General features: G+C 44.9%; 1 protein-coding gene across 1 annotated transcript in view; it reads left to right on the plus strand.

The window, feature by feature from the left end:
- The window catches only part of LOC310778028 (ras-related protein Rab-10-like), a gene marked incomplete at its 5' end in the record, with an annotated part of 59,594 nt that extends 49,235 nt beyond the window's left edge, over positions 1-10,359 (plus strand). The window contains 3 exons of the mRNA XM_083638343.1: positions 1,863-1,952; positions 6,864-6,965; positions 9,225-10,359. Coding sequence (XP_083494469.1) covers positions 1,863-1,952; positions 6,864-6,965; positions 9,225-9,311 — 279 coding nt within the window. The 3' untranslated portion in view covers positions 9,312-10,359. The remainder of the gene's footprint in view (positions 1-1,862; positions 1,953-6,863; positions 6,966-9,224) is intronic.
- Positions 10,360-21,589: the final 11,230 nt, after the last annotated feature.

Raw genomic sequence — 21,589 nt, forward strand, 5'->3', positions numbered from 1 at the left:
GGTGATTGACTTGGTCATGCTCCGTCTGATTCAGGTCAGGTGGTTGACTTGGTCATGCTCAGTCTGATTCAGGTCAGGTGATTGACTTGGTCATGCTCAGTCTGATTCAGGTCAGGTGGTTGACTTGGTCATGCTCAGTCTGATTCAGGTCAGGTGGTTGACTTGGTCATGCTCAGTCTGATTCAGGTCAGGTGGTTGACTTGGTCATGCTCAGTCTGATTCAGGTCAGGTGATTGACTTGGTCATGCTCAGTCTGATTCAGGTCAGGTGATTGACTTGGTCATGCTCAGTCTGATTCAGGTCAGGTGATTGACTTGGTCATGCTCAGTCTGATTCAGGTCAGGTGATTGACTTGGTCATGCTCAGTCTGATTCAGGTCAGGTGGTTGACTTGGTCATGCTCAGTCTGATTCAGGTCAGGTGATTGACTTGGTCATGCTCAGTCTGATTCAGGTCAGGTGATTGACTTGGTCATGCTCAGTCTGATTCAGGTCAGGTGATTGACTTGGTCATGCTCAGTCTGATTCAGGTCAGGTGGTTGACTTGGTCATGCTCAGTCTGATTCAGGTCAGGTGATTGACTTGGTCATGCTCAGTCTGATTCAGGTCAGGTGATTGACTTGGTCATGCTCAGTCTGATTCAGGTCAGGTGATTGACTTGGTCATGCTCAGTCTGATTCAGGTCAGGTGGTTGACTTGGTCATGCTCAGTCTGATTCAGGTCAGGTGGTTGACTTGGTCATGCTCAGTCTGATTCAGGTCAGGTGATTGACTTGGTCATGCTCAGTCTGATTCAGGTCAGGTGGTTGACTTGGTCATTGCAGAACTTTCCACTTCTTTACCTTCAAAAGCTCTTTGGTTGCTTTCACAGTCTGCTTCAGGTCATTGTCCATCTGCTCTGTGAAGCACCGTCCAATGAGCTCTGAAGCATGTGGCTGAATATGAGCAGGTCATATTGGCACAAATACACTTTTCCATCTCTGCTGCCTGGATAGTTTGCCCTCTCACAGAGTACCACATTCTATATAATACGCAAAATAGCTTTTGAAAACATGTCTGGTGACATATTGTATGGACAATGTGTAGAAATTAATATTTTGGCTGGGGAAAAATAAATTGCAAATTAGCCTTGGCTAGAAATGCCATGATACATGTCATCAGATGTTGGCAAATGTTGTGTTCTGTATCTGTCCCTTTACAAATAAATAAATAAAATTCATGAAATCAGTGACTATATGAGATGTTAGTGTGTGCACATAAGGTCAGAAGGCCAAAGGAATGCAGCCTAATCAACACAGCATGCAGTGAGTCAGCCACAGCTCTCCAAACTGGCCTAAGATTGCAGAATGATGGCAGTCAAAGACACATTATCTATAACAGATGGTCTGTGTGTCCCACACTTGGCCCATCCACCCATTTTAGGGACATATGATTTATATTTTTTTCAAATTCCATTTCCATTAAGTTTTGTTTTCCATTTTAATTTACTAGAAATTACGGCCCGACCGATTTTTGGGGCCAATATCGATTTTTTTTTTCTGTTTACGAGATAGTTCATCACTTCTACAATAGATTATGGCAATAGCAACACTTATTTTATCCCCTGTATTGTAAAACATCTTTTGAGTTTCTAGAAAGACGCTCCATAAATTGAATGTATAACTTTTTTATATTTGTGATTATTGTTGATGTCCAACACTGGTGCAAAAACGTGATACTGAATTCATAGACTGAACACGAGGTTTGGGATATTCACTCTACCTTCTTGGTCTGTGATGTTTTCCAGCAGAGCACAGATGAAGCTACAGAAGACTCATCTAATAATCCACTATGCCCCTCCCCCCCCCCAACACTTTTTTTTGCAGCATGCGAATGAGGACGTTGAGAGGATGCTGCTAGGCAACAAGTGTGACATGGAGGACAAGAGGGTCGTACCAAAAGCCAAGGGGGAGCAGGTGAGAGATGGTGCAGTCCACTGCAGCTATATAACAGGGTATCCGCGGGCTCTTGAAAAGTATTAAAAGTTGATAAATCAATTGAAGGAAAATGAAGGCCCTTAAAAAGTCTTAATCTCCATTTGAGAGGTATTACATTTTGTAGCTATTGTGCTGATGGTGTTAAATGAGGATATGATCTCATATCGATCGCACTCCCCTGACTTGAATCAATATTGTATCGTGGCAGACTTTGTGATATCAGCAAATATCTCATTGTCCAAAGAATCTATAGAATATGCTATCGTGATGAAACTTATCGCTGATGTGAATAAAGTGGTGTTGAGGTCTTAAAATACATTGAAAAAGTCTTAAAAAAGTTCTTAAAAGCTATTGAATTTTAATTGCATATACAAAAGGGTCCTGGGCAATCCTGTGCAGATACAAAATTAAAAGTTAAAATAAACACGCTTAATAGCTGCGGGACAATACAGACAGATAAGAAAGATGTGGCAACATTCAGAAATAAGCTTCACTGCGGCCAACTTCAGTGACATGTTCATAGCGTTACTGCTGCGAGGAGCCGATGGGCCGATGGCTGTACCCGGTCGGCATTTAACGTTAGTTACAAAAGCACGTCGACAGTGTTTTCTCACTGCCAGTAGCGTTAGGGGTTGACAGATACTAGCTAGTCCGACCGGTGTCAGCACAGCCAGTGCTCAGTCCTCGCTGCTTGTTAAAAATGTCCAAATAGGCGTTATTCTGATAAACTGGTCACATATTTGGAATGTTACGTTCTCACCCGGAAAAATATTCAAACTTTAAAAGTTTATTTTTTTGCTTGAAAACAGCTTTTTGGCAAGTCTAAAAAGGATTACGGTCGGCGCAATCTACTTCCGTGTCTAAAACGGAAAGACGATTACAAAATGACGTCCTTATATGGGCAAATGATAAGGTGAATAGGCCGTCCCAACTAGTGAGCCACACCTGTAATGGCCAAACAGCTGATTTATAAGGTGGATTTGAAACCACAAGGAAGATCTTAACGTATCTGATTCTGCACTATCAGCCACGATCTGTTCAACAGTCTGTCTTCGTTTCTTTCCTAGTAAAAGCAGCAATAGCATGTGTTTCCTGGCTACATCATGCTATATGAAGCTAGCTCTCTAGTGGGCTAACCTAGTTTGAGTAAGATGTGCCATGCTGCTGTGCTGTCACATGCATCAGGTTGTGTTAGTGTTTTTATTTTGTGTCTCTCCTGTGCAGCTGTTCAGGCAGCGTAGTCACTGCTGTGCTCTGCTGCTACAAGCTTGTTCCTGCTTCAAAATGAGGCGATGGTGGATCTAGAGCTCCACTGATATGGGATTTGTGAGACTGATTCTGATGTTAGTGAGGGGAAATTCACCGCTTACCGATAAATAAGTGGCCGATAATATAATGATTTTTTTTAAATGAAAATGAGACTTTTTCTATGTAGATTGTGCACTGATTTGACTATGCAAAGGTACTCGGGAGGCTGCTTTTTCAAACAAATAACTTGATCAAAGATAAATTGTCAACACATCGGCGTACTGCCGCAGTTACAAAAGACAGAAATCCACTGTCCACAATCTTTTGTAACAAGCTGATCATCCAACAATATCAGGTGATCATCAGATGCTGTCAGTTATCAGGTGACTGCTTTGTCATTTACCTGCTGGTAGAGCACCTCTGCTCATGGATAACAGCAAGCTGGAGATCTCAGTCAAACTAGAAGCCCCGCCCTAAACACTTTGGATTGGCTGTGTAATGGAGTTTTTATGCCTCCGCCAGCGATAGCCAGGCCGGAGGCATTATGGATCCGGGTTGTCCGTCCGTCCGTACATATGTCCGTCCCTCCGTACGTCCGATGTTCGTTAGCGCAATATCTGAGGAACGCCTTGACGGAATTTCATCAAATTTGCCTCGAACATTGACTTGGACTTAAGGATGAACTGATTAGATTTTGGTTATCAAAGGTCAAAGGCCAAGGTCACTGTGACCTCTCGAACGCCATTTTCAAGCTTGTTAATGCAATATCTCATGAATGCCTTGACAGAGTTTCATCAAAGTTGCCTCAAACATTAACTTGGACTCAAGGATGAACTGATTAGATTTTGATGGTCAAAGGTCAAGGTCACTGTGACCTTTCGAATGCCATTTTCAAGCTTGTTAACGCGATATCTCGGGAATGCCTTGACAGAGTTTCATCAAAGTTGCCTCAAACATTAACTTGGACTCAAGGATGAACTGTTTAGATTTTAATGGTTAAAGGTCAAAGTTCAAGGTCACAGTGACCTCACACACCCAATTTCCAAGGTCTTTAACGCAACATCTCAGGAGCGCCTTGACGGAATTTCTTCCAATTTGCCTCAAATGGCGATTTGGACTCAAGAATGAACTAATAGCGGAGGCATAAATCCGCTGTGCGGTCGTTCTAGTTTTTTACTCTTAATAGTTTCCACTCGGTTTGAACAACAAAAGCTGGGAGATGATCCTCAGTCTGTAGTTGACTGTAGGGCTGCACGATATGAGGAAAAGCTGCGATGTGCGATAACACTGTTCAATATTGCGATGACGATATGACCTGCGATAAATAAATAAATGCTATAAACAAAAATATTAATGGGTAGGGGTGCTCCGATCCGGCTAAGCCACGATCCGATCCGATTCCGATTCCTGGGGTCACGATCCGATTCCAGAATCGATTCTCGATTCCAACGATTCTCGATTCCAGAATCTAGAATCGATTCTCAATTATGTAGTTTTATATTGCAATAACACACAAAGGTAAATCTAAGACAAAAAATGACAAATGTATTAATGCTGAACTTCAAATTCAACTTCTGAAGTATTACAGTGAGGGCCTAAATTCATTTTGCAATATGAGTGTGTTAATTTGAGCATACGTATCAGTAAGTGGCACGGGATTCTCAAAGCCTGTGTTAGGGCTGGGTCGGTTTGAAAAATTTAAAACCGGTTCGATATTGCCGTCTAAACCGGATCGAACCGGTATACCGATTTTTTTTGTAATAATTTTTTTTTTTTTTTTTTTTTTTAAGCAGGGCTCCCGAGTGTGGCCCATAATTGTCTGTAGTGCAACTTCAGTCCACCTGATAGCGATAATACACCTCTAAGCTGGTATTGTCAACCAGCAATGATACTGAATAAAAAGAAGCAGGACACCTGTGTAACAAACACACCCTGTATTTATTTCTCATAACTATTCAGCTCAACCTTTCTTCTAAACATCAAAATAATAAATGAAATAAGACTTCTGCCTATAGTGCAACTTGAGAAAAGGCTAATAAAAACACAAGCAATGCAATCAGAATGGATTGGCTTACAGCTGAGCTGCCTTATAAACTTCAAAACTCACAAATTCATACAATATAGGGCCTAGGCATGGGTCGGTTTGAACATTTTGAAACCGGTTCGATATTCCACAAAAAAACGTATCAAAGCGGCTGCAGTTGGTGGCGATAATGCACCTCTAAGCTGGTATGCTGCCAACCAGCACGAACACTGAATACAAATAAGCAGAACCTTCTAACTGTAACAACACACTGTTTTTATTTCTCATAACTATTCAGCTTAACTTTTCTTCAAACATCAACATAATAAACAAAATAAGACTTTTGCCTACTAGTGCAACTTGAGAAGAGGCTAATACGAGCAATAGTGCAATCAGAATGGACTGGCAAAAAAAAAAAAAAAAAAAATTTTTTTTTTTTTTTTTAGGTTTTTTCGGTTCGCACGTGATCAAACCGGTTTGGGCTCGTATACCGAACCGAACCGGTAAAACCGGAAATCGACCCATGCCTAGCCTGTGTTGAGGGTCATACGAACAAAAATGCACTCTTGAAGCTAAAAAAAAATCCAAAACCAACAAGTTAATTATTTACATTTTTACTTCAATGTAGAACAGTCATTTCTTACACATGAGATTACTTTTAGCCTTTTAGTCATAACGATTATTGAAAGATATTCCATATTCCAGACTGAAATGTTATAACAGAAGTGGAGTATTGGCCAGAATGACATGAACATTTGGACACTTATTCAGCCGGTATCTTGCATGTTGCGTTCAGGTGCACTGTAAAAAAATGTTTTTTTTTTTTTTTTTGCGATAACACGTGACTTTTGCGATTGTTCATCGCGCATTTTCATATCGCGATGACGATGAAAATACGATTAATCGTGCAGTCCTAGTTGACTGAGATGATCCTCAGTCAAAGTCTGTAGTTGACTGAGTCTCTGGCTCATGGCATGGTATTAGCAAACTGTGAGCAGTCAGTCTGCAGGTTTAGCCACATCACATACAGATCTGCTTACCACACACACTCTCGCACACGCACACACACACACACACACACACACACACACACACACACACACACACATGCATGTGTGTCTGTGAGGCTGAGGACACCTGATCTCTTGCTTTGCGCAGGAGATCACCTGCTTTATTTTTGGAGTGGACCTCTTTCATCATATCCTCGTTCATCTCTCGCCCCCCTCTCTCTCTCCCTCTCTCCCACCCTCTCTCTCCTCCCTCGCCCCCTCCCTCTCTTTCTCTCTCCCTCCCTCTCTCTCTCCCTCCCTCTCTCTCTTCCTCCCTCTCTTTCTCTCCCCCTCCCTCTCTTTCTCTCTCCTCCCTCTCCCCCTCCCTCTCTCTCTCCCTCCCTCTCTTCCTCCCTCCCTCCCTCTCCCCCTCCCTCTCTTTCTCTCTCCCACCCTCTCTCTCCTCCCTCTCCCCCTCCCTCTTTCTCTCTCCCTCCCTCTCTCTCCCCCTCTTTCTCTCTCCCTCCCTCTCTCTCTCCCTCCCTCTCTCTCCCTCCCTCTCTCTCCCCCTCCCTCTCTTCCTCCCTCTCTCTCTCCCTCCCTCTCTTCCTCCCTCTCTCTCCTCCACAGATTGCGAGGGAGCATGGCATTAGGTTTTTTGAGACGAGTGCTAAGGCCAACATCAACATCGAGAAAGCTTTCCTCACGTTAGCAGAAGACATCCTCAGAAAGGTGCGTGTGCTTTGGCTGTCTGTGTGATGGGGGTGGGGTGGGGGGCTGTCTGTGTGATGGGGTGGGGTGGGGGGCTGTCTGTGTGATGGGGGTGGGGTGGGGGGCTCTCTGTGTGATGGGGGTGGGGTGGGGTGACTTGTTGGTTCAGTTATGCTGTTACTCAGGATTCCCACGCATCCATATAATCCTGAAGTTCACAGATTTGAGGGGGGGGGATCAAGGGACTGAACGCTTTTGAAAATAGACATGGGTCATTGAAAGTGCTTGAATTCATATATTTTGTGCAAAAATTACATATAGAAGTTCTTTTGATTTTTTTCATTTTTTTTTACTACCATACTATACTATACGATAGGATACTATGGAGGCACATCTGTAAGGTGTTTGATCCTCATACTAAAGATACTATGGAGGCACCTCTGTAAGGTGTTTGATCCTCATACTAAAGATACTATGGAGGCACCTCTGTAAGGTGTTTGATCCTCATACTAAAGATACTATGGAGGCACATCTGTAAGGTGTTTGATCCTCATACTAAAGATACTATGGAGGCACCTCTGTAAGGTGTTTGATCCTCATACTAAAGATACTATGGAGGCACATCTGTAAGGTGTTTGATCTTCATACTAAAGATACTATGGAGGCACATCTGTAAGGTGTTTGATCCTCATACTAAAGATATTATGGAGGCACCTCTGTAAGGTGTTTGATCCTCATACTAAAGATATTATGGAGGCACCTCTGTAAGGTGTTTGATCCTCATACTAAAGATACTATGGAGGCACATCTGTAAGGTGTTTGATCCTCATACTAAAGATACTATGGAGGCACCTCTGTAAGGTGTTTGATCTTCATACTAAAGATACTATGGAGGCACATCTGTAAGGTGTTTGATCCTCATACTAAAGATACTATGGAGGCACATCTGTAAGGTGTTTGATCTTCATACTAAAGATACTATGGAGGCACATCTGTAAGGTGTTTGATCCTCATACTAAAGATACTATGGAGGCACCTCTGTAAGGTGTTTGATCCTCATACTAAAGATACTATGGAGGCACCTCTGTAAGGTGTTTGATCCTCATACTAAAGATATTATGGAGGCACATCTGTAAGGTGTTTGATCCTCATACTAAAGATACTATGGAGGCACCTCTGTAAGGTGTTTGATCCTCATACTAAAGATACTATGGAGGCACATCTGTAAGGTGTTTGATCCTCATACTAAAGATATTATGGAGGCACATCTGTAAGGTGTTTGATCCTCATACTAAAGATATTATGGAGGCACATCTGTAAGGTGTTTGATCCTCATACTAAAGATAATATGGAGGCACATCTGTAAGGTGTTTGATCCTCATACTAAAGATACTATGGAGGCACCTCTGTAAGGTGTTTGATCTTCATACTAAAGATACTATGGAGGCACATCTGTAAGGTGTTTGATCTTCATACTAAAGATACTATGGAGGCACATCTGTAAGGTGTTTGATCCTCATACTAAAGATACTATGGAGGCACATCTGTAAGGTGTTTGATCCTCATACTAAAGATATTATGGAGGCACATCTGTAAGGTGTTTGATCCTCATACTAAAGATAATATGGAGGCACATCTGTAAGGTGTTTGATCCTCATACTAAAGATAATATGGAGGCACATCTGTAAGGTGTTTGATCCTCATACTAAAGATAATATGGAGGCACATCTGTAAGGTGTTTGATCTTCATACTAAAGATACTATGGAGGCACCTCTGTAAGGTGTTTGATCTTCATACTAAAGATACTATGGAGGCACCTCTGTAAGGTGTTTGATCTTCATACTAAAGATACTATGGAGGCACCTCTGTAAGGTGTTTGATCTTCATACTAAAGATACTATGGAGGCACCTCTGTAAGGTGTTTGATCTTCATACTAAAGATACTATGGAGGCACCTCTGTAAGGTGTTTGATCCTCATACTAAAGATATTATGGAGGCACCTCTGTAAGGTGTTTGATCCTCATACTAAAGATATTATGGAGGCACCTCTGTAAGGTGTTTGATCCTCATACTAAAGATACTATGGAGGCACCTCTGTAAGGTGTTTGATCCTCATACTAAAGATATTATGGAGGCACATCTGTAAGGTGTTTGCAGAGAATTTGTCATTTGAATGCGTCACATTTTCCATCTCCCATGGTGTGTATTTAATGAGGTGTGCTTATCGTGTGTGTGTGTGTGTGTGTGTGTGTGTGTGTGTGTGCTTTATCTGCGACAGACACCTGTAAAAGAGCCCAACAGTGAAAACGTCGACATCAGCAGAGAGGGCGGAGTCACAGGCTGGAAGAGCAAGTGCTGCAGTTGAACAACTCACCTCTCTCTCTCTCTCACACACACACACACACATGGTCACACACTAACTCACACACACTCACGGAGACACACACACACACACACACACACACACACACACATTCTCTCTCTCTCTAACTGCTAACTCTAACTCTCTCTCGCCCTCTAACCTATCATGACCTTTCTTGCACACTGACACTCTTGTCTCTGTCTGTCTCTTTATCAAAATAAACAATAAACCACTTCACTCGTTTAATTCCCCCTCCCTCCTCCCCCCATTCTTCCACTCTCCCATCTGATCATTTTTATTTCAGATCAAAAGAGAAATCATGTCACGTTTCTTGTTATTTCGTTTTAAAGGCTGCAAAGAAAGAAAAGTGTGAAAAGACAAGCTCACTTTTTTTTTAAATATATAAAATATATATTTCCTTTGCCTGAACTCACCTGGTTGGACACCCCCAAACCCCTCCCCCCCCCCCAACCCAAACACTCACCTTCAGTCAAGAGAAAAACGAAAATAAAAACCGATAAAATACAACAAAAAAGAGACAAATTGTAGGATTAACATTTTGTACACTTAGTGGGGTTTCTGTTGTCTAACCGTATTTGGTCATTTACGATTTGTTACCAAGTGACGGAGGCGTGGCTAGCTCCTTTTGTATGTGGGGTTTATTTTGTCCTGTGCCTTATAAGGAAGACAGGGGTGGGGCTGTGTGGTGGGCGGAGCCACATCCACCCAATGAAATTACAACTTAATATTCTGTTAGTTCTGGTTCTGGTTCTCCGAAACCCGAAGCGGAAGCGTTTGAATTTCTCCTCCAGCCAAGAGAACGGCATTATTATGTGTCCTGTTTATTGATGTTTTATTTTTCCTATATGATTTTATTTGACTTTTCGTTTTGTTTGGGTATCATTTTTTTATGTTATTTTCTTTCCTGCATGCAGATTTCTTTGGGTTGGAAGCGTTTCTGTAGCGTTATTGTAACGTTGTGTAACGTTTGCCACTGGGTAACTGTGGGCGGGAGGTTCAGAAGTTCTCTTTGGAAATTCAAACAATTTTGCAGATCCATTAAAAAATATGCTTGTTTAAGTTAACTTGTTTGTCGTCAATGCTGTGCTCTGTGTGTACTTTCATGTCTCCACTCCTGCCAGATGATAGATGTCCTCCTCTACTCCAGTGCTTCTCAAAGTGGGTTCTGGTCCCAGGGCTCCTTGAGGGGGTCCGGGCAAAAAAGGGTACTTCTATTGTCACTACAGTAATTCCATGACAAGTAACACAATGACAGAATTTCTGACTATTTTGGTCATGGTTTTCATACGCTTTCTTTAATAAAACATTGAAAAGCAGAAATCTTACCAGACGGGGGAACCTGGGACAAAATCATATCAAGTCTGTGGTCTAATTTGTGTCAGTTTAGGGGTCCTTGAGGTTAGGGATGCAGGTGGCGACTAATTTACCTGACTGGTCTGTTTTGTTTAACTAGTCTATAAGTAAGAAAACACTCAGAAAACAGACAAAACTGAGCGCAATTTAATCTATGAGGTTAAAACGTCAGAATGTTTTTTGCGTGTATTTAAGAGCCATTTGAAACTGTTAGTTACGTTCGTCATAATCGTCAATATTCACAACATCTTGTGCTGTTTATGAACATCGCACATCAGAAAACATCAACAACTCACCTCAGAGCCGTGTATTCAGGCTAAATAAAGTCCATTTAACTTTCGGAATCCTTTGTGTTCAACAACGTTGAGTGGAAGCATCTTGTGCAGTCATTCATTGCCATATGAGCTGCGTTATCTTGTGTGGACTTAGGTGTTAGCTTGTCAGGCTAAAACATGTTAGCAATGCTATAGCATCAGGTATTGCGGAGCCAGATTTTCATTTACTGGATCTAAATACTGCCAAACTGAGCTGGTTTTAAGAGATGCCATCTCCCTTCCACTCCTTTCCTCCTCCGTTACAGCCAATGCTGCTCCACTCCCACTAACACATGCTGCCTGCTTTGTTTACATCCACGCATTAGAGGAGGGTGGCTACAGTAGTGGCTGCTAAAGATGCAACAGCTCCCGCCCGCATTTATTTATTTATTGTTTAATTATTCGTTTAACCGACGAGTATTTCTTGTAAATGGTAAATGGTAAATGGCCTGCATTTATATAGCGCTTTTATCCAAAGTGCTTTACAATCAGTAGGTAGTCTACATTCACCCATTCATACACCGATGGCGGCAGGCTGCCACGGGAGCAAGGAGGGTTAAGTGTCTTGCCCAAGGACACAACGACAGCAGCTGGGAGGGAGCGGGGATCGAACCGCCAACCCTTGCGTCATTGGCCAACCCGCTCTACCTCCTGAGCTAAAGCCGCCCCCCTTCTTGTGCCGACTAGTGAGGGAGTGGGTGTTTAAACATTAACTGACTAGTCGTCTGCATCCCTATTAAGTTTGAGAACCACGTGCTCGAGTCTACCACATACTGTACTGTGATATACATTACTGTAGGTCTGTAGTCTACCACATATGCTTTGTGACTAGGGCTGGGTATTTGCAAGGATCTCACGATACGATACGTATCACGATATATTGCGATGCGATACATATTGCAATATATTGCGATATTCTACAGAATTTACTCAAAATTAAATAATAGAGCTAAAGATACAACACACTGTGTACCACCCAGGTAGTGTAATAATATGTACATCACTTTATACTGATAAGTTAGTGGACAATTTTAGTCAAAACTGCTGAGTGCTGAGTTTTACTGAACGCATCGATATGGGAAATATCGATACAGTATCGATTAGGGGTGGGAATCACCAGATGCAGAGGCCTGGCATGGCATGGCCTGCAAAAAAAAAATATATATATATATATATATCGAGATACTTGGCGTCCAAGTATCGATACAGTATCGGGAAATAAAATATTGCGATATGTTGCCCATCCCTATTTGTGACCTCAGAGGATATTTGAATCTGTAATAAAGATGCTGTCCTCCATGTTGATGCTGCTACCTTGATGCTCACAGACTTCCTCCATGTTGATGCTCACAGACATCTCACTTGTCATGAGCATCCTGCACACACACATGAGCATCCTGCACACACACACACACACATGAGCATCCTGCTCACACACACACACACACATGAGCATCCTGCTCACACACACACACACACACACACACATGAGCATCCTGCACACACACACACACACACATGAGCATCCTGCACACACACACACACACACACACACATGAGCATCCTGCTCACACACACACACACACACACACACACATGAGCATCCTGCTCACACACACACACACACACACACACATGAGCATCCTGCACACACACACACACACACATGAGCATCCTGCTCACACACACACACACACACACATGAGCATCCTGCACACACACACACACACACACACACGAGCATCCTGCTCGGCTCCCAACAGTTTGGTTGAAGCTTTCCAAGATCTGTCCTCCATCTCTCTTTTCCTGTCCTGCCACTTTTCCTTTGGCACTTCAGGCCGAGCCGAGCTGATTTGAGTTTCCATAACCAGGTTAAGCCCGCTGCTCGAGATGGACCTTCGGACCAAAGCTCCCCGGACCGGCCTCCAAGCAGGCTGCCGTGCCCCCCCCCCCCCCCCCACCCTTCTGCCTTCTCCCCCTCAAGTGTGTTGTAAGACTCAACTCATGTCTGTGCTGAAGAGCAGAGAAAGACGTGTTTAAAAACCTCTGTGAAAGGAAAAGTCAAAAAGTGGCGACAAGATAGCTCAGCAGGCCAATATAAATAGTAAATAGAAAAAAGGGAGCTTCTTGATGCTTATAAAAACCTCTGTGTTCAGCTCTCAGTACGTATACAGCTTTTTTTCAGATTCCCCCTCCTACTTTCTCCCCAATTGTACTTGGCCAATTTCCCCCTGCTACCCCGTTTGCTGCTCCACCCTCTGCCGATCTGGGGAGAGCCGTAGACTAGCACCATGCTTCCTCCGACACATGCACAGTTGCTAGCCGCTTCTTTTCACCTGACAGCGGGGAGCTTCACCGACAGGACGTAGCACGTGGGAGGATCACGCTATTCCCACCAGTTCCCTTCCGCCCTGAACAGGCTCCCTGACCGACCAGAGGAGGCGCTAGTGCAGCGACCAGGACACGTACAGTACCCCTAATCCAACTTCTCACCCGCAGACACAGCCAATCGTGCCTGTTTGGATGCCCGACCAAGTCGGAGGTAACACGGGGGTGCGAACCTGCGACCATCGTGTTGGTAGGCAGGGAATCTATTTCTACACTACTCGGATTCCCAGTACTTCTGAAGCTTCTAACTCACACATGGGCAAAATACGGGCCGCATGTGGCCCTCGGGCCCCATCTGTGTGGCCCGCAATGTAATTGCATTTTCTTTATAACAGTGCACCTGAACACAACATGTAAGATACCCGCTGAATAAGTCTCCAAATGTTCATGTCATTCTGGCCAATACTCTACTTCTGTTATAACATTTCAGTCTGGAATATGGTATATCTTTCAATAATCTTTATGACTAAAAGGCTACATTGAAGTAGAAATTTAAATAATTATCTCATTGGTTTTGGATTTATTTTGCTTCAAGAGTGCATTTTTGTTTGTGTGACCCTCAACACAGGCTTTGATCATCCCGGGCCACTTACTAATACTTATGCTTAAATGAACCCTCATTCTGGTTTATTTCAAGAAAAACATTTCGGCTAGTGGAAATTCTAATTGGCTGGTAACTTTAAAATCTAGCAGCCATATTGGCAGGTGGTCAAAAAAGTTAATTTCAAGCCCTGAGAGCAGGTGGTGACATAGGAGTGAGGGAGAAAAGGATCAAATATTGGTGATTAAGACTGAATAATGACAACTGTTAATTTAAAATGAGTTATTCCTCTAAACCTGGCTTCAAATGCCCAAAATGTAACGCGCTGGCGCCGTTCGGCCCTCAGCAAAACCTGGTAGCGAGGACATTTTTTGTGGCCCTCTCTATCATGACAATGGTAGGCATGACAATATTTGTTCGGCCCCCGGCAACAATCTGGGTTTCTCATGTGGCCCCCCATGAAAAATTGTTGCCCACCCTGTTCTAACTGAATATCTGTGGTTTGATGTTTAGTTTCTCTGCTTTATTTGACCATTTCCTGATGGTTCAGTTCTGTTAATGCTGAGCTTATTAAAACACTTCCTGTTGCTCCTTCATATTAAAAGCACCAACAAACTAACGGAAGGCCTTTTGTGAAGAACTTATAGGAAATTAAATGTTTAGCCGTCGTTTTACAGGCAAGAATATTTAACCGCTAGTACCAGCCATGATGCTCAGCCCGCTGCTCCTCGCCAAGCGTGTCATCAGTTAAAGACACACCTTCAAGCGGGCGGCCATGTTGGAATGGAGATGCAAATCCCAGCCGCGCTGCTGAGTCGAGCCAGGCCAGCATGTGTATGGAGCAGGAGTCCAACTAAGACTTGAACTTAAGCATCAGTGTATAGCCAGTGAGTGACCCAGTGGTGGAAGACAAAGGGTTAACTGTCAAGAAATACACAAGCCACAAATATATTATTTCCCCCCTCATTTTGATCTGAATAGGTGCACATGGGTAGAGCAAGTTTCACATTTTGAAAAATTATTCTCAATCTGAAGTCTTATTTTTTTCACTAAATGGTAAATGGCCTGCATTTATATAGCGCTTTTATCCAAAGCGCTTTACAGTCAGTAGGTACATTCACCCATTCACACACCGATGGCGGCAGGCTACCACGCAGGGTGCTGGCACACCATCAGGAGCAATTTGGGGTTCAGTATCTTGCCCAAGGACACTTCGACATGCAGACTGGAGGTGCCGGGAATCGAACCACCGACCTCTTTTATCCAAAGCGATTAGTGGACGACCCGCTCTACCTCCTGATGTACAGCCGCCCCAAGACACTAGACAGCAGAGACAATCCTGATCATGTTTGTATCAACTTAAAGGTGGAGGAAGTGGACTTCTACACATTAAGGCAGGTATCCTGATCATAGGTGGGTGACGTCTGTCCTTCATTGGATCCCTGTGACAGAGGGGACAAAGACATGAATTCACGTCCTTTTAGCCTGAGGCCACTACAGGGGACATGCTTTTGGATTTGATAGCAGATACAAATGCCTTCTATATACTGTACACTACTATGGATGTAACGATACTGCACTCACGATTCAATACGATTCATGATACCGAGTTCACAATATGATTTTCTCGCCATTTGTTTTTGCAGACAAATTGACTCAAAAAGATGAATTATTTCTGAGACAAAAACCACAAATGCTTCCGCTATCTTTTCTTTGTCAAATTAAGGAATCCATTTTTATTCATGAGGTAGGGTATACCTGCAAAACACAAGCTTTACAATGAATACACATTTGCTTTTCTTTGTAAAAAAAAGATGAAAAAGCATCACGATTAATTATTCATCTCACCGAGTTGAATCTTCAGACATTTTTAACTGTAACTTGTGATATTGTTACATTGCTATACAGTAACACTACCCTTCCAACCTGGCAAGTAGGCACTTACCAAAAGTTGCACTTAAAGGAATCGACTCAGCCTGGGATCCTCATTCATTTTCAGGACCTCGGACCTCCAGGACGGAGGTCGGTGAGACCTCCGCGGGGAGGTTTGCAGGGGTGGTAGGCCCCCTGCATGGAGCTCCAGACGGCCGAGCTCCAGACATGGCCGGCCCAGGGCTCGACTCTGCTGCAGGGTGTCGGGCAGGCAGCAGTGCATGGCGCACCCCCCTCTGGAGCTCACGGAGCTCCAGGCTGCCTCCGGGGCTCGACTCTGCTGCAGCCCCAGGTCGGGTGCAGGGTGTCGGGCAGGCAGCAGTGCATGGAATTCATGCATGGGTAACCCATGCATGAGTAACACATGGTTAACTTTTCCCATCTCTCCTGTCTAAGAGAGTGTCAATGTGTGACACATTGACCTAATGTCAGCCCAGGCCTCATTGTAGAATGTGAGGCCTGGGCTCATGTGTACTAATCCAATCCCAATTTTACTTGGGATTGTAAACGTTATTTATTAATAACCAATAAACCTTAATGGGGTTTATTAGGCTATTTATTATAGCTGGGGCCCTTAGAGGACCTACGTACTCTACTCCACTCTAGACATCGACTACCTCAATTCCTGCCTGGCGACCATTCGGGTCATCATGTAGACTAGAGAGACTTTTTAGAGTCCTAGTCCTGTTCTCAGGTTAAAAGTCTGTGTATTCTCAGGTGAATGGAGGCCTGCCTAGAGGAGGACCTGCCCCCCACCCCAGAGAGTGTCAATGTCATCCCAAAATCCTTGCCCAATCCCTGTTTAATAATCCATAATAATTCCACAATCAGATAATGTATCCCACTTTAAAGCAAAATTCCCCCCAAATGTATGCAGTACACCCATCTGTACACTATCCATAGTAGTGTACAGTATATAGAAGGCATTTGTATCTGCTATCAAATCCAAAAGCATGTCCCCTGTAGTGTCCTCAGGCTAAAAGGACGTGAATTCATGTTGACACCACCTGGGCATTTGGAACCGCAACACCTGGGATTAAATCCTCAACCAACACGACCTTTCCAAAATGTTCTAACCCACCCATTTTTAACCTGACATGGTACAAAGGTCTGACAGTTAATGCAAAGAGGTATCCCACATTTTGTTTATTGCTTATACAAACCTGTATTAAAGCAGTATTTGCAATATTGCACTGATACAATTTCAATAAACACTGGTTAAATTGGGGTGTTCTACTGTTCTACTAACTTTGGAACGTTAGTGTATATAGGCCTATATACGTATATTATATTAAATGTAGCTATTGAATAAAAAATGCCTGACATACTGTCCTCATGTACTGTATTCAGCTGACCAGCAGAGGGCGCTATTTATCTAGACAAAAGGAAGACTTCCTCGCCATTTGGAGAACTAGGATCTGTCACATCAAGCATAACCAAATCCTTTCTCCTCTCATCATCAGTGATGTAATGTAATCATCATAATGTGATGAAATCATCTTATGTCATAACACTGATGTAAACTTAAGGGCACACACAACACACACGCGTACATAGAAACTTAAGGGCAATAACATTTTGTGAGCAACACACCCACGCGCGTGCGCGTCAATAGAGCAGGCAAGGCCACGCAGCAGCCGAGCTCCGGGCGAGGCCGCAGGGGTCAGCTCGGCGAGCTGCAGGACGGGTGAGGTCGCCCAGCAGCCGAGCCTAGGAATCGAGCACGCGATATGCCTAGTATAAGAAAATAGAGTGAGTGAGAGAAATGCATTTCAGCTATAATTTCTCGCAGTAGCCAGCCATACCAGAGTGAGACGCTCAAGCTCCATCATAGGGTCCCATTTGTTTCCAAAAATGCCCTTGTGTGTGTGTGTGTGTGTGTGTGTGTGTGTGTGTGTGTGTGTGTGGCCTATATATACACACACAGTTTATATATATATATATATATATATATTTATATATATATATATATGACGAATGTATTTGTTTGCTATCTATGCAACTGCCAGCCACTTTTAAGAATAGCCATAGCATCCTGCTGCGGTTAATGGGGATCCTAATAAACTAAACTTCTGAATAGACTGCTGTAAACCATGTCGCGCGTGCACAAAATGACACTAGCATTTAGCAATTTGTGTGAAATACAAAGAAGAAATGACTGGTTTGGTTAATTAATTGTCCCTCCATCTGAAAACTCATTCCAGCACCACTGGTACTATAATTTGTCAAAATCTGCCCGTGTCGACAGTCCTCCAAACGATTTGTTTTGCTCTCATGAAACAGGCATCAGCCTCATACACGAGTGCAGGGGCGGTTTTAGCATCAGAGCTTTGGGTGGGCTCAGCCCACCCAAAGGTCATGGACCACTGAACCCCTAGGGGGGTCCGGGGGCATGCCCCCCCGGAAGAAAATTTTGTACAGTTTCAAGTAAAAATGGATCAAACTGGCGCACTTTGAGATCAAAATGAAGAGACTAGATCTATGAAGAACTATACACATCAATATCTTCTTTACCGTTCTGTGGTTTTACAGCAATGAAAAAATAATTGTTTTCCTATATATACTGTAGCGTTCCTGATATTTCATGAGGCAGAGGCTTCTTGCTGGTACAGGTTCTTTATTCACAGTTATTCATATTCACAACTCTCCGCTGTTGTCATGCTCATAGATAGCAGCTTCCCCCTAGGCAGTGCGTGGAGACTGACTGCACATGCTCAGTCTCCGTCCGGAAGTGGTCCCACAGCATAGTGCTCCCCAACATAACACTCCCCCACACAGTTCCTATCTGTAGTGGAGACACTACCATTGCTCACCACTATGTGTGTACTGCTGATTCGCTACATACTCCCCGCCCAACAATAAGGTCAACGCCCACGTTGACACCACATCACCCCTCCCCTGTACCAAGACTCCCAGCATCTTTTTTTCTTTTTAACAGTTCTTTGTTTTTTAACCACATCTTATGTTTCCATCTCAGGCTTTTCCCACGTCTCCTCCCCACAATATCTCATGCCATACACATCATCCACTTTTCATTATAACACTTCCAACCACCATCTCCTCCTTATTTTTTTTATTTTTTATTTTATTTTTATTTTTTTTAGTACAACTCGAAGTTGCTCAAATGTCCTGGAGCCCTTGGCTCTCTCCGTGGCCGTGTTAGTCTCTGTGAACCTGCCGGTGGGCCTGACCCCACCTGCAGTGTCTCTGGTGCTTCAAGTCTCTGAGTGGGGCCCGCCCGGTCATGGCCGGACGCCCCTCTCTGTGGAAACCGATTCCTTCTTTCACTCTGTCTAAGTGAAACCGCTGGGCGGCCGAGATCTGGGGGAAGGGTGCACCCCCCCCGGTATGGGGCCAACCTGTCCCTGTGGAGTACCTTCTTGCCACCAAGTGGCATCTGCACCCGGTACACCACCTCCCCCATTCTCTCCATCACCCTGCATGGGCCTGTCCAGTGACAGTCCAGTTTAGGGCTACGCCCTTTTTTTCTCCGGGGTGTGTACACCCATACCAACTCCCCCCCCTGGAAATGGTTTCCCTTTGCCCTCACATCATAGTTCCTTTTTTGTCTCATGCCCGCTTTCTCTAGCTGGGTCCGAGCAAAGTTGTGAGCGGACTCTAATCGATCTTGTAGCCTCCTGGCATACTCTCTCCCCGGGGGAGCGTCCGGTGCATCCGGTGGCTTGCCGAACGCCATTTCTGCTGGTGTCCGCAGTTCTCGACCTAACATGAGCAGGGCGGGTGTGCAGGAGGTGGACTCGTGTGTTGCGGATCTGTATGCCATGAGGATGAGAGGCAGGTGCGTGTCCCAGTCCCTCTGGTGCTCCTCCGTGAGGATGGCCAACTGCTTTTTCAGTGTCCTATTGAATCTTTCTACTAGGCCATCGCTCTGGGGGTGCAATGCTGTGGTCCGTGTCTTTCTAATGTTCAGTTTCTCGCACATGGTGGCGAACACTCGTGACTCGAAGTTTCTTCCTTGGTCACTGTGTAGGGTCTCTGGTGCTCCGAACCTACTGAACATGCCTGTGACTAGTGCGTCGACCACCGTCCCCGCCTCCTGGTCGGGCAGCGCGTATGCCTCTGGCCATTTTGTAAAGTAGTCCATAGCTACTAGGACGTATCGATTTCCACTCTCTGAGCGTGGAAACGGCCCCATCACGTCTACCCCTACCCTCTCCATGGGGGCTCCTGCTGCTAGCTGTTGGAGCGGGGCGCGAGACTGGTCTAATGGCCCTTTGTACGCCGCGCAGAGGTCGCAGCGCCGACAGAAGTCCTGTACGTCTCTCCTCATCCTCCCCCAATAAAAGCCTTGTCTGATGCGACGGAGGGTTTTGCTCACCCCAAAGTGGCCCGCCCCTACTGTCCCATGGCAGCTCCTGCACACCTCATCTCTCAGTGTCGTTGGCACTACTTTTCGCCACTTGTTTTCTCCCGTTGCTGGCTCTTTCCAGCACTTCATCAGCACTCCACTGTTCAATCTCAGGGTGTCAAACCCTGCCCACAGCCCTTTGGTTGTGTCGGTGGCCCCCGCCACCTCCTCCCATTGCGGCTTCTGGCCCGCTTCTACCCACTGCAGCACTGGTGACAGCTCCCTGTCGTTTTCCTGGTGGCCCTTCCAATCTGCTGCTTCTGCCATCCGCAGTGTCTTGCACACTGGCCCATCTCCCGTGTGGTTAGAGCAGATTCTAGCGTCTTCTTGGAGCTCCCTCTCTCTCCCCTCTCTCTTCTCACAGTACACACACCCCCTTTCCGCGCAGGGTCGTCGTGACAGGGCATCTGCATTTACGTGGTGTCTCCCTGCTCTGTGCTCTATGGTGAAGTTATAGTCCGCCATTCTCTCTAACCAGCGGCACACCTGTCCCTCCGGCTCCCGGAAGGACCACAACCACTGCAGCGCTGAGTGGTCGGTCCGTATGGTGAACTGAGGCTGTCCCAGGAGGTAGTATCTAAAGTGTCTCAGTGCTTCTACGACTGCTAGGAGCTCCCGGCGTGTGACGCAGTAGTTTCTTTCTGTCTTATCAAACGTCTTACTGAAATACCCCACCACCTGCTCCCCCTCCGGCCCTGCCTGGGACAGCACGGCCCCCATACCTCCATTGCTGGCATCAGTGTCTAATAGGAACGGCAGTGCGGGGTCTGGTGCTCTAAGCACGGGGGTCTTGGTCAGCGCTTTCTTGAGGGTTTCGAACGCTAGGTGGCATTTTGCTGTCCAGTCGAAGTCTGTGTTCTTTTCTTTAAGCCGGAACAGTGGCTCTGCGATGTCAGAAAATCCTTTTACAAACTTCCTGTAGTAGGATGCTAACCCTACGAAGCTCTCGAGTTCACTTTTGTCTCTGGGGGTGGGCCATTCTGAGACTGCCCGTGTTTTTTCCTCTAGAGTGCGGATGCCCCCCTCGCCGATGCCATGTCCCAAGAACTCTACCCTCTTCTTCAGGAAGTGGCACTTATCTGGGTGTAGCTTTAGACCCGCCGCTGCTATTTTCTGTAGGACTTTTCGTAATGCTCCCACCGCTGCCTGAAACGAGCCCCCGTGTGTCAAGATGTCATCTAAGTATACGACGCATTCTGTTTGGGGAATGTCCCCCAGCAGTTTCTCCATTAACCGCTCGAACGTTGCGGGTGCGTTACACAGCCCGAAACTGAGTACTCGAAACTGCCACAGTCCTCTCTCGGTGCGGAAGGCGGTCTTTGGCTTGGCATCGTCGCAGAGGGGCACCTGCCAGTACCCACTG

Source organism: Poromitra crassiceps, assembly GCF_964638095.1.
Source record: "Poromitra crassiceps genome assembly, chromosome: 6".
NCBI classification, from domain to species: Eukaryota; Metazoa; Chordata; class Actinopteri; order Beryciformes; family Melamphaidae; genus Poromitra; species Poromitra crassiceps.